Below are 13,208 nucleotides of genomic sequence, written 5' to 3' on the forward strand. Positions count from 1 at the left end.
TGTTGCCTCTGCAGATTATTCACTCACCTGCACAGACTAGCCACCGAGGGACCCTGGACACAATATGACTCTCTCACCTGCTCCGCTCTGGCAGACAGAGCCCTCACAGGTGGCCACCTTTCCTCTGGTGAGGAAGGTGCCCAAATTTCTGGAGCCTGAAACAGGGTCTGTCCCAGAAGTTAGGTTGCTTCTGTCTGTCCCAAAGCTGTGTAGCTTCTGTGGTCCACACTCTAGCCAGTGTAGACTGGAGCCTAGGCGAACCGGAGCAAAGATGGCTCTCCTGCCAGCTCAGGCCTTGAGACCCGTCCCTGGCAGACATCCCTCCTTGGGCGGGAAAGGTGCCCAATGACTGAAGCCAGAAAGGGGATCTTTCCCAGAAGCTGTGTAGCTTCTGCAGGCTGCCCTCTCCCTGGCCACGCACCAGAGCAAAGATGGCTCTCACCAGCTCTCCTCGGGCGGGAAAGGTGCTGGATGTCTGGAGCCAGAAATGGAGTCTGTCCCAGCAGCTGTGTCACTTCTGCAGGCTGCCCTCTCCCCAGCCGAGATAGGATTTCAATATATAGCTCAGGCTAGCCTCTAACTCCCAGTCCTACCTCTGCATGGAGTGCTAGGATTGTAGAAGATGTCATCACAATTGCCTGAAATAAAGAAATTTATATTTTCAAAGGATAAAAAATGTCCGTAAATTCATTTTAATTGTAGTAAATTTAAAAATAGCTTAAAAACTGGTCATAAACTTTTATTAACTGCTGTATTAGACATGTTTTATGTCTTCAAGTAACTAAAATTTATTTTAGGGATAAATTCTTAACAACAGTTCTCATATGATATATAGATATGTTATTAATTTTTTTTAATACTGCTAGATTGTTTTTTTTAACAACTATTACTCAATGTATCATCAAAGTACTCTTTGCTCAAAAGTTCTATTATTCAGTTTCTTATTACCGTAACAAAGTACTTAAGCCTGGAAGCTTCATACAGAAACAGGCTTCTGTGTACCTCATTGTCTTACAGAGTCAAAGGTCTCTGTTGCTAAGAGCAGAGGTGAGAGGAAGAGACTACGTCTCAGAGAGGAATCCAGTGAGTGACCCAGCGCTCAGGCTCACTCACACAGCACATTGTTTCCTCTGCAAGGTTCCAGGAAGTAAACTTCAACACCTCTGAAAGCATTACTCTCAGAGGACTGAGGACTTCCCAATGGGTCTCACCTCCTAAGGCTTCTATCATGTGCCACATGACACTCATGGCAAAACTTGGTGTGAATGCCAGGACAAAAACGTGCAATGCAGAGTAATGACAGCATCAACCCATAACTGATGAGAACATCGATGCTGGCTGTTTTTGTTACAATTTCATTACTTGGTCGTGTTGGCTTATTTCCTAATTCTTTCAGACTAGATGGGATGGTTATATATTATTTTACATATATAATTTGTGATGGTTAACCTTTACTGCCAAGTTGAACTGTATAGGAGATTGATGTGCTATGTCCAGGCTGAAGACATTGACTGAGGGATAAGACACATCTTGTGTGCAGCAAAACTATCCATGGGGCGGGGATACAGGGAAAGAATACAAAGGGAAATGTAGAGGCCAACTGAGAGGCTGGGCTTCCTGCCTGTGAGTCCAGCCTGACTGTACTGGCTAGTTTGGTGTCAACTTGACACAGGCTGGAGTTATCACAGAGAAAGGAGCTTCAGTTGGGGAAATGCCTCCATGAGATCCAGCTGTAAGGCATTTTCTCAATTAGTGATCAAGGTGGGAGGGCCCCTTGTGGGTGGGACCATCCCTGGGCTGGTAGTCTTGGGTTCTATAAGAGAGCAGGCTGAGCAAGCCAGGGAAAGCAAGCCAGTAAGTAACATCCCTCCATGGCCTCTGCATCATCTCCTGTTTCCTGACCTGCTTGAGTTCCAGTCCTGACTTCCTTTGGTGATGAACAGCAATGTGGAAGTGTAAGCTGAATAAACCCTTTCCTCCCCAACTTGGTTCTTGGTCATGATGTTTTGTCTAGGAATAGAAACCCTGATTAAGACACTGACCATAATCCTTTTTGTCTGCTTGAAATGGGGGGCAGATTCTTCTGAAGTCCTGAGGCAAAGTAGACCCTTACAATCTTAAGTCTTTCTCATCCTGTGTTGTGATTGCAGTGATGAAGAATTAGCCAGCATGTGTGTTTAATTCTTTTGGACATATTTTCACTATAATTTTATTTTTCATGCAATATTTTCCTGTTCAAGGTGGCTTAGAAACATTTCAGATTCAGGGACTAACATAAGCTGTAGATTCATACATTGCCAAAGGACGTGCCACCAGAATTTTACAAATTATCCCTCAAAAAACATAGTAAGTCAGTTAACTCTTTGAACCAAGTCTTTAAAGTTGTTATCACCATTTGCATTTTTTGTATTTACACATTTGGGAAATAATTATTGTTCTCATAGATGTAAGTTATTACGGCCTTAATTTTGAATAGCTTTGCATTCAGTATATATATAATATATTGAATATTATATGTAGTCATATATAATCAATAATCAATAATAATATAGCACGACATAAAATACCCTCAGTAACCACAAGGAAAAACATAATAGCTATATAGCTATGGAGAAAAATAATTACTTATAGGAAACTTTCTCTATTGGATAGTCTGACTAATCATATAAACCAAAATTAATTAACTAAGTAAATGAAACATTTTAGATTAGAATAAGAAGAATATCAAGGCTATGTCTTGTCTTCAAATGTCTAAAGCCTAAATCTCACAAGAGAAGCAGTATGAGGAATTACCTTAATGAAATACAGGGAACTATAAATTAATGAGACAGGTCATAAACATTCCTAAAATTTAAAACAACCCTCCCCCAAATATCCTTGAGATAACATCTTAGTCAAAATGAAAATCCAAACTAAATGTTCATATTTTTACATAAAACATCAATAATAATAATAAAGCTATCAGACAGAACTGAATTTTACCAAGAAGTTTATGTCAGTTAAATGTGTTCCTATCAATAAATAAGAAAAAGGGTGACCAAGAAACCCTGCTGAAGATTCATAATAAAGGACAAAATCAACAAGAGAATTAGAATGGAACAAACCATAAAGATGGGTGCATAGCCGAAGAGACATACCTGGATGGGTGTTAGGACATCCTCAGGAAGAATGGACGGAGCATAGAGACCCTGAGGCGTGAATCACAAACAGTCCCTGGGACTGGGGTGGGGGGAACAGTAGTGCTTGCCCACCTTTGCTTCTTGCTGACGAGTGCATCTGCTCCTGTTGCTGCTGTTGCTGCCTTTCACTTCTCCCAGGACCCAGCGTCTTCACCCTTCCACCATGGACTTGACGGACTGCGATCTTCAAGAGTTTCAGTCACAGATGGAGACTTGTGAGGCATTTGGTTTCCTGGACTAAGCAGGTACCTGGTTCTCAGCCTGTCCAGCACACAGATAGTCATAGTAGGACTAGCCAGCCACTCGTGTAGTCCAATCTTATAACATTCCATTTATAATATGTATTCATTCTACAAGTTTATTCATGTAGAAAAAAAAACACTATCGATAAAGTGAGCATATGGGTAAAATAGCCAAAATCATGGAAATCGAGGCTGAAAATAAAAAATAAAAAAGCAGGTGGCAATGCTAGAAGAGTCCGTTAATCAAATCAGAATGTGGTGGGAAGAGTTATGAACAGATACAACCAAGCAAAAGAAGACATTACAGAATAGCAGCCAAAGTTGAGACAATAACACCTCTAAACGGGAATGAGCACAGCCCAAAGCCCAAGAGGCCGGGGAGTGCCAGTCAATGAAACTAGACCAGAAGTTTCCTCAAACCAAAGGAAAATAGGCGCCTCACGAGGAATTGAGAGTCCCCAACTATAAGTCACCAGAGAAGAACATTTCCATCTCATGTTTCAGTCAAAAAATATGTAGCAAAGAAACAATATTGAAAACGGTAAAGGAAAAACGCCAGTTCTCTCCGAGGGCAGAAACATCGGAGTAACAGCCAGGAAAGTAGGAAATATTGTATTTCAAGATCTTAAATTAAGTGATTGCCAGTCAGGATCAATAGAAATAAAAACATTTTATGCAGCATGTGACCGTGGGGTCTGTGCTGCAGAAATGATCTGTCTGAATACTATACAGGGGGGGGGGAGTCTCACTCAGAGAAGCCCAGGAAATTATAATACATGAGAGCAGTGCAGAAACAAAGGAGAGCTGGGATCCGTCATGGCCAACCCGGCAAATCAGAAAACGAAATAATACTAATAGAAGAGGGAGAAATAATTAGCCACATCCTAGCATCCCCCACAACCGAACAAATCCACTGGAAACAGCAATCCCTTCTCAAAAGAACGAATGCAAACTTCCTCAGCACCAAGATGCAAACCAACCTGTTGCATCAAAACATGATCTAACTCTCTGGTATCCCAAGAGATGTGCCTTACGTGGTGGACACCCACAAACTGCCGAAGGACAGTGAATACACCAGCGCCGTGCGGTCGTCAGGAAATGAAGAGTTCACTGATTAGATCATCGAGCCATTTCTTCTGCAGGAAACAATCCTTTGCGTTAGGGAGAGTTTGAGTTTGGTCTTGTTCAATCTCCTAAGAATTCTAAGAGCCGTCAGTGTAAAGGAGCTGTTTTTGTGTGAACTCTGTGGACATTGTACAGTGGTGCCTGCTAGGCAGAGGGAGGCTCCCTGGCAAACATTTTTGGAAGAAGCAGTGGCCATTGATGCACAGTGACAACCACTACCTGAACCAACATTGGACACTCATTCTAAAATGACCTGGACTCAGCTTGGTCTGGGCTTTAACTTGAGGAGTTTGGCCATGAAGTTCTTTGCCTTAGAGAGCAGAGAAGGCAAAGGGCATCCTTTAGCCTGGCTAGATAATTCCCTCTGGATAATTATACAGAGGAACGGGAGGAAGGTGCCGTCTCTAGGTATTGCACTCCTTTGAGTCATTTAATTTCTGTATGTGATTTGGTAATAACACATAACTGAGATATGTGCTTGATTTTGAAGCAGGGTTTTGCTCTGGAGCCCAGGCTAACCTTGAACCTACAATCCTCCTGTCTCAGCCTATCATGTGATGGAATCTTACCGTGAAGTCTCCTGAATGAGTCTGAATGTCTTAGTCTCTTTTGGTGTGGAGGTCTTTAGGGAATCCCTATTTATACCAGGGGTCATTATCCATGATGCTGGACTGGAACGTGGTGATACAACTATTGTTTGATGCTGAACCTAAAGAAAAGTCACACACACCCTTCATATTCTATGTTCACTTGGGAGATGAGGGGGCCGCTCATTTTGGAGGGTAAAGATAGCAGCAACTGGTCCACAAAGTTCTTTAGAACTCACAGAACTGAACGGAGAAAAAGCCACCATCCCAGAGAAGACTTGGGGATGACATCACTTGCCGATGGGATGGGATGGGATGGGAAATGACAATCCAACAGATTTTTTTTTTTTTTGACACTTTACAAAAGGGAAGATGTGTCTTGGTGTGCCCTGCAGATGTTACTGGGACACCCATACAAAAATACCAGTTTCAGCACTGACTACAAGTGCAAGAATCCACACCCCCTCTCGTCCCCCCCCCCCGTGCTGTGGTAATGTTGCACACCCATAATCTTAGCACTCAGGAGGGAGAGGCAGGTGGGTTGGATCTCTGAGTTCGAGGCCTGCCTGGCCTACAGAGAGAGTTCCAGGACATCCAAGGATATGCAGAGAAACCCTATCTTGCTAAAGGAAAAGAAAAAAACTGATCCACACAGACGTTCTGCAATTAACGTAGGGAGGGCCAGGGGCAGAAGCTGGATGGGTGGCTGGGAAGCCTCCCTCTGGAGTCCTGGCTGCTGTGTGCCCTTGTTTCTGAGATTTTCTTCCTAAGTTTATGAGGGAAGGCAGCATGAGGCTCAGCAGCCTGGGGTTTAGACAAATGGTGTCTAGGCTGAGTGCTCCATGGCCTGTGCTGATGTTGGGGTACCAGGCTCCCAGCCAGCCTTCCAGACCAGGAAAGACTAAAATGAATGGAGCAGTGCCTACATGTCAGCAAGCCCAGGCACAGACTGAGGACATTCTGTGTCCGTACCTGTGAAACGAGTGCCATCAATGTGGAGACTGGGGGTCAGCTCCTGGCGCAGATCACATGGTGGGAGCAGGGTGGGGGCGGGGACGGAGTCTCTGATACCGAGTCTCAAAGGCGAGAGGAAGCCATGTTTCCCTGTAATCCACCCCACATTTAAAGGGCTCCCTGTGTGTCCTTAAATAGGTTTCTAGCATGTTCTCTTTGTTGCCCCACCAAGAAGAGAGCAGAGAAGTTCGGATGGAGTTCAGTCACTCAGCTTTATGGAGCTCCATTTCCTCTTCCACTGGGGAGCTGTTGGCTTCCTTGTCTGGCAGCCAAATACAGTTCAGGCTCAAGCACTGAGCTTATCTGACTTGCACATTAATTATCATTTATTACACCACTAGGCCTTCAGTGTCCCCTTTCCCCTTCCTTAGAAGCCATGTGGCTCAAAGAAGACAGTTCTTAAGAGCATGCTGAAGGGAAAGCACCTTCGATAAACTTGTCTGGAGTGAGTCAGTCTGAACCCCAAGCTGCCCCCCAGCCGCCGTGTCAGAGGCCTCGCATCTCCCACAAACAGGACTGTATTGAGATAGAATGAAAAAATCTTACAAAAACTGAAAGTGAAATGCGGAAGGCAGATTGAGCAATCCATGGAAGGCCAGAGCCAGAGAACCTATTTCAGGGTAGCAAAAGATGCAGAAGAGAGAAAGTCAGGAGAACGCTCCTGGGGGAGCCCGGCCCTGCCATGCTCCAAGGGCAGCCTCCTGAGACACAGATGACAGGAAATGACCCACCCCTGTGGCCACTTACTCCAAAGGCATAGACCTTCAAAGTGCTCCTCGTGGAATGGATGAGTCTGCAAAGACCCTGCCACCACCGCGCCTCTGTTTTTGCCCCGAGAAAGGAGAAGATATGAAAGTGGGATATGATCCCATCATCACTCCACAAAAGGAGGAGGGTGCCTGGGTTGGGATCTGCAGGGATGGAAGGCTGCTGGCTGCTACCCTCCTGCTGGCCCTGGTGTCCAGCAGTTTCACAGCGATGTCCTTGTACCAGTTGGCTGCCCTGCAAGCAGACCTGATGAGCCTGCGCATGGAGCTGCAGAGCTACCGAGGTTCAGCAACACCAGCCGCCCCGAGCGTTCCAGGGTTGACCGCGGAAGTCAAAGTGAGTTCACCCCTCCTCTGCCTGTGCAGGAGCCCCAGGTATGCCACTCCACAGCTGTCCAGTAACTGACTGGTTGTCTCTATTCCCAGCTCCTGACACCAGCAGCTCCTCAACCCTACAACTCCAGCCGCGGCCACAGGAACAGACGCGCTTCCCAGGGACCGGGGGAAACAGGTAAGACTGGGGCACAGCAGTTAGGAGCTGGGGCTCTGCTGTGCACACCTGCAGCCGCCCTGCCGCGGTGAGCAAAGCACTTTGTGTAGCTTTGTAGCAATTGCAATAAGCTGCGTGGTGTGCCTTGCCCTACACTGAGCAGGGTGTATGGATAGGAGGATCCCAGTGGGAGGTGACAAGAGGACTACGGTGCCCATATCCCTCACTCTGATGTGTGCTCAAGGACTTAGCAGCAGAGCGCTTCCTGTCACCGCAGAGTCACGTGACCACCTGCATCCCAGTCAAGAAGCCATTCCCTAGCGGTTTTTTTTTTTTTTTTTTTTTCAGATTTCCCATGTTCTGACCAAGTTCAGATGTGGACAAACCCTGCATTATGAGGGCTTACTAATTTAAAAAAAAAAAAAAAAAACACACAGGCGCACGCACACACATTGTGGGGGCAGTTGCAAAACACACAGAAAAGGCAAAGACTGCAATGCACCCTTTCCATATGCAACATAGTTTCCTTATAGACAGTCTGTTGTGGCTTCAGTGATTGTTGTCCATTCCCTAGCGTTTTGCAGAGTTAGGAGTTACTGAAATGAACTTTTCTTCTTGCTTCATGGCAGCAATACTTGTTTGTTAACAATACAGTTCAGCACATTCCTGCTGTTGTCTGCTTTTTTATTCTTATAAAAAAAATGTTGCCTGATAGTCTGAGTGAAAAACAGCTTAAAAGCTATATAAACAACAAAAATTCTTGACTCTCTAAGTTACATGTTGTATGAAAATATTACATGCACTGCAGTTCCAAAATTTCGCACAAATCTGAAATTTACTGTATGTAGTGTTACTACCTTCTATCCTTTGTGCTGAAATAATTGCAGCATATATAGTGCAATGTACACAATAATAGAACATATGCCATGGGGCATATGTAATAACAGTACATATACCACATGGATGGAATAATAGCACTAATTACAGAGTAATAACACCCTATATATCATGGTGTATGTAATAACAGTGCTTAATCACAGTGCACATAATGGCACAAGAGGTATACCCTGCCATATTTTATTTCTAATTTTTCCAATATGTATCGCACTGATTTCTTAATAATTCCCTTTGTCTAATTTGCTGTGTGTGCTTTAAATAATGATTTCACTATTACTGTGACTGATACAGGATACACAGTTTTTCTTGTGTGTATCTCTTGTGTTTGAGGAATTATGCATTTGATAGAACCATAGTTTATTATTCAAGTTTCTTTGTGAACTCTTTGGGGTGACAGGTTTCTATATGCTCATTAGCATTTCATCATTGTACCTTCATTTTGATACTTATATAGCATCGGATAGCTCCTCAAGTTTGAGTGTGAACCCCATTCACTAATTATAAATATGGTTCACATGTTTTTATCTTATTTTCAATTTTATATTTTTAAATTAATTGGTCAGTTATCTATCCTTTTTATTTATTTTTTAACAATTTGACATTGATGTAAATACTTGTGCCTCATCTTGTATTTTCTTCAAACCTATATAGAGCAGTTGTGGTTGTGTGTTTATTACAGGGATTTTTGTTTCCTTCAGTTTATCAAGTTAAAATGCATTTGCCCCTGGCTTCCTAACCACCAAGCTACAGTTCCCTTTACTTTCTCTTGTTCTGACTAAGTGTTCCTTTGCTCCCAACCTATTAATCCCTGTGTCTTTTGTTGTGGTAAAGCCTCTCACACTTGTACGACTTCCTCCTTTCTCCATCCCCCTTCAGGCTGTTGTCTCAAAAAAAGTAAGCAACTATTTTCCATAATTCTGTGCCGGGGAGCTTGTGGAGTCGAGTTCTTTATACAGGACTGGGCTTATGTGAGACAGTGCTATCACTGGTCTATTTCTCTACCCCTCTGCGTCAGATGGTCTAAGTAGTTTTACACTTTAGTGGGCATCAATACATAGTGAGGCAAGATGCCACAGAGGTCTTAGGTCATGTCTGCTACACTTCCAGGCTTCTAACAACTGGTTTCAAAAAGAAACCACAACTTCGCCATTCTAAAGAGAACATAGACTCATTTTAAGAGCTTTAAGAGTATAGAAGAGCAGAGAATTATAATGTATGTCTTTAATTCCAGCATGTTGGAGGCAAATGGAATTAAAGATCCCAGCCTGATCTATATAGAAAGTTCTGGACCAACAGGGCTACATAAGAAGAAAAAGGAAAGAGGAGAGAGAGAGAGAGAGAGAGAGAGAGAGAGAGAGAGAGAGAGAGAGAGAGAGATACTAGGGTTAAATATCCTGTAATGATATAGTTTTTAAAATTTCCCATTTGTATATTTTGTAGATTTGTGATTTTATGCATCCAAATATTTCAGACTGATGCAACTGGGAGAGGGAAATTAATTAATAATTTGTAAAATTTAAAGAACAATGTACTGTCAATGTATGATATACGTATTTTGTTTTTTCTTTACATATATTTCCCTAATACTCATAAACACAACATGAGAAAGTTGCAGATATGAGACTCAAAGAAAGGAAATATCTCCTATTCCTCGACAATTGAAGTATTGACTCTTGTTTTATATACTATCCTTTTGAATCAGGAAATTTTATTTGTTATCAGTGACCATTGTGATTATCAACTAACCCACAAAAGTTATATGAAACTTAGGGATTTTCTATTGTGGTTTAATCAAGTCTTATTTTTCAATTGAGAAAAATTTATTCGTTTTTGTAAATTTGTGTTACACCTCTGGTTGTTCTGATTGTTTTCTTGGACTTAAAACAACCTGGGGTGTTCCTTTTACTTTCAAAGTGTCCACTAACACTCTTATCTGGGAGCTGCTTATATCTGTTTCTGGGCTGTGGGTATCTCCATCCTATCTCATCTGACAGCAGCAGAGGGGAAACGCAGATCCCTGCCAATCCTTGAGTTCTCTGGGGACAATCAGTCCTTTCACTTAATTTTAAAACTTCGCATTTTGGCATACTTTTTTATAGTTATTTTGAATTGGAATTACATTTTATTAAGCTTAGTGCATTTAATAAGGTAATTTTGTTGTAGTATAATAAACAGAAATGTGGGGAAATCCAGGAATAAAGAATTGCCAAATAGCTTATCATAACCAACAATTAACTCTTAATCCTTTAAATGTGTTTGGAAAGATTCTTAATAATAATAAAGAAAACTAAAGCAACATAACCTAAAAATATTACATAATCTAGTTTCTTTAAAACTGCCATCACACTGGCCTGTGCCTTGAGCCTTCACCAGCTACGTCTTTATTCATTTCACAATCCAAATAATAACATCTTTAGAGCCTAAGAAGGTGACTTCTTTCAAACAGCTTACTGGCAAACCAAATTAGCCTGTCATCCAGCTACTATGGAGCCAAGGAAGGAGGATCACATGATGAGTTCAGTGCCTGCCTGAGGCAGCTTAGTGAATCCTGCCTCAAATCAAAATGAAATGAGGGAAGAGGAGGCAGCTCAGTAAGTGGTCCAGCTTCTGCCTCGAATGCACAGGGTCCCAGGATCAAGCTTCGGCATCTCCTCGCTTGTCACTCAACAGGGAAAGGAGAAATGCTGGGTTTTGATTCTAGAAAGACAAAACTCTTCTAAAAACAAAAACAAACAAAAAAAAAAAAACAAACCAAACCAAAACAAAACAAAACATTGTATTGCTTATTTTGTGGGTAACATTTATCAGAGCCCCTGCAGCAGTAGCAGTGGCAAAGCAGGGGTGGAAACAGGGACAGTTAGGAGACATAAAGGAGGGCAGAGGGACCCAGAGATCACAAGCACAAGGACCAGGAGTGTTTAAGATTCACAACCATGCAAGAATTATCTGTATTTTTATCTCCAAATAATAATATTGAACCGGGCTGGCAAGATGGCTCAGCACCAACTGTTCTTCCGAAGGTTCTGAGTTCAAATCCCAGCAACCACATGGTGGCTCACAACCACCAGTAATGAAATCTGATGCCCTCTTCTGGTGTGTCTGAAGACAGCAACAGTGTACTTAATCTATAATAATAAATGAATACTTAAAAAAAATAATTATTGGACAACTTGGGCCACTCTGCCTTGTTTTTAACCCATTTAGCCACACAGACTTCTCAGTTTGGAATCGGGTTTTGAATGATACAGGGTTGCAAAAGTAGTTCAGAGCCTTTGGGGATACCTCTGCCCAGCCTCCCTTAACCAGCTCCAGGCCACGGGAAGAAATCCAAGCGAGTGCTCTCCTAGGAACTCAGCACCAGCATCAGCGACCTTGGGGTTTAGGCTCCATCCAGAATGCTCTACTGCATTTAACAGTCGTAAGATTTAGAAATTAGAGGGCATCACACAAGCTTAATACCTAATATTGTAACACGAGTCTTTTCTTGGATAAAGAGAAGTGCCAATGCTATTCTTGAGTGGCCTCTCTTGATCTCCACAATCCAATCCAAGGAACAGAAAGCCGTGTTGTCTTCCCAGTTGGAAACGTTGGCTTAGCCTTTCCAGCATTGCTTGACCTTCAGGCTGCACCGTGTCTAAAGGAATGCAGTGCAGGACTTAACCATGGATGTGAACTTGAGCCTCCTACCAGGCATGGGTGGGTCCCTTCCTAGAACAGCTGGCTGCTCTAGGTGGTCTTTGACACAGTCTTCACTCATTTTTTTTCTCCTCTTTTTCAGTGGTAAGGCTCCCCTGAACCCTGCCTGGTCTGTGTGTGTATGTGTGTGTGTGTGTGTGTGTGTGTGTGTGTGTGTGTGTGTGTGTGNAGTGCGCATGCACACAAGCCTACCTGCCTGTCTGTGTGTGTATGTGTGTGTGTGTGTGTGTGTGTGTGTGTGTGTGTGTGTGTGTGTGTGTGTTGCAAGAGCTGGCATTTGTTCAATTTCCAAAAATGTCTTTAAAATTGGAAATACTGATCTGATAGCCAAATATCTGAACCCTGTTCTGGTTGAGCTAGAAGTTTTGGGAAATGGGAGTCAGCAAGCCAAGCCAGTCAGTGCAGCCAAATGTAGCAGTGAGTGTGTTCTCTGGAGTCATCCATCCATAGTGGTGAGACACACAGAGAAAACAAATGAATGATACACGTAAGTTGGTATAATACTGGAAAACCGTAGGTTGAAAAAGGTAGATAAGTCGGCTTTCTGAGTATCAGAACTATGCAGGACGCCAGGGGAGATCTTTCTACCTCTCCTTGAAACAAATATTTCTTCACAATTTTAGCTTTTGTACTTCTCGGACATGAATATTTTCAAAATGATTTTATAATTTCAAGCGACATGCTGTTCGTATTAATAATTCCAGGTGGCCAACATGTAGGTGAGTTTTAAGCCAAATCAGCATGCCCTGGAATCACCTGAGAAGAGAATCTTTTGAGGGATTATCTAAATCAGGTTGGCCTGTGGTCATATCTCTGGGAGAGTGCTTTGGCTGTTATGTAGAAGACTCAGACCATTCTGAGGGTCACCATTCCATGGGTGGGAGGCTCTAAACTATGGGAGGATGAAAAAAGATAGCCGACCACAAGCCAGCAAGGGAGGAAGTCCTCTCTCTCTCTCTCTCTCTCTCTCTCTTTCTCTCTCTCTCCCTCCCTCCCTCCCTCCCTCCCCACTCTCTCTTTCTCTCTCTCTCTCTGCTCTTGACTGTGGATATGATGTAATAGCTGCTAGAGTCCCTACTTGGATTTCCTTTAAACAATGCCCTGTTCCATGTCATTGGAAACCTCTTCTGCAGGCCCTCTGTCAGAGCATTTGACACAGCACCATCAGTGAACCCAGGAAAGCTGGCAGCACCTGTCTTTCTATTTAGTTG

General features: G+C 43.0%; 1 protein-coding gene across 2 annotated transcripts in view; it reads left to right on the forward strand.

Moving 5' to 3' along the window:
• The first annotated feature begins 6,557 nt into the window (after positions 1–6,557).
• Positions 6,558–13,208, forward strand: part of Tnfsf13b (TNF superfamily member 13b) — a 28,812-nt gene continuing 22,161 nt past the window's right edge. Inside the window, exons 1-2 of one of the 2 annotated variants that reach the window (XM_021219600.1) lie at positions 6,558–7,251; positions 7,341–7,425. In XM_021219600.1, coding sequence (XP_021075259.1) covers positions 6,931–7,251; positions 7,341–7,425 — 406 coding nt within the window. In that variant the 5' untranslated portion in view covers positions 6,558–6,930. The remainder of the gene's footprint in view (positions 7,252–7,340; positions 7,426–13,208) is intronic. The other variant, XM_021219599.2, reaches the window with a different exon arrangement.

This window comes from Mus pahari, chromosome 19 (assembly GCF_900095145.1).
Source record: "Mus pahari chromosome 19, PAHARI_EIJ_v1.1, whole genome shotgun sequence".
Classification (NCBI taxonomy): Eukaryota; Metazoa; Chordata; class Mammalia; order Rodentia; family Muridae; genus Mus; species Mus pahari.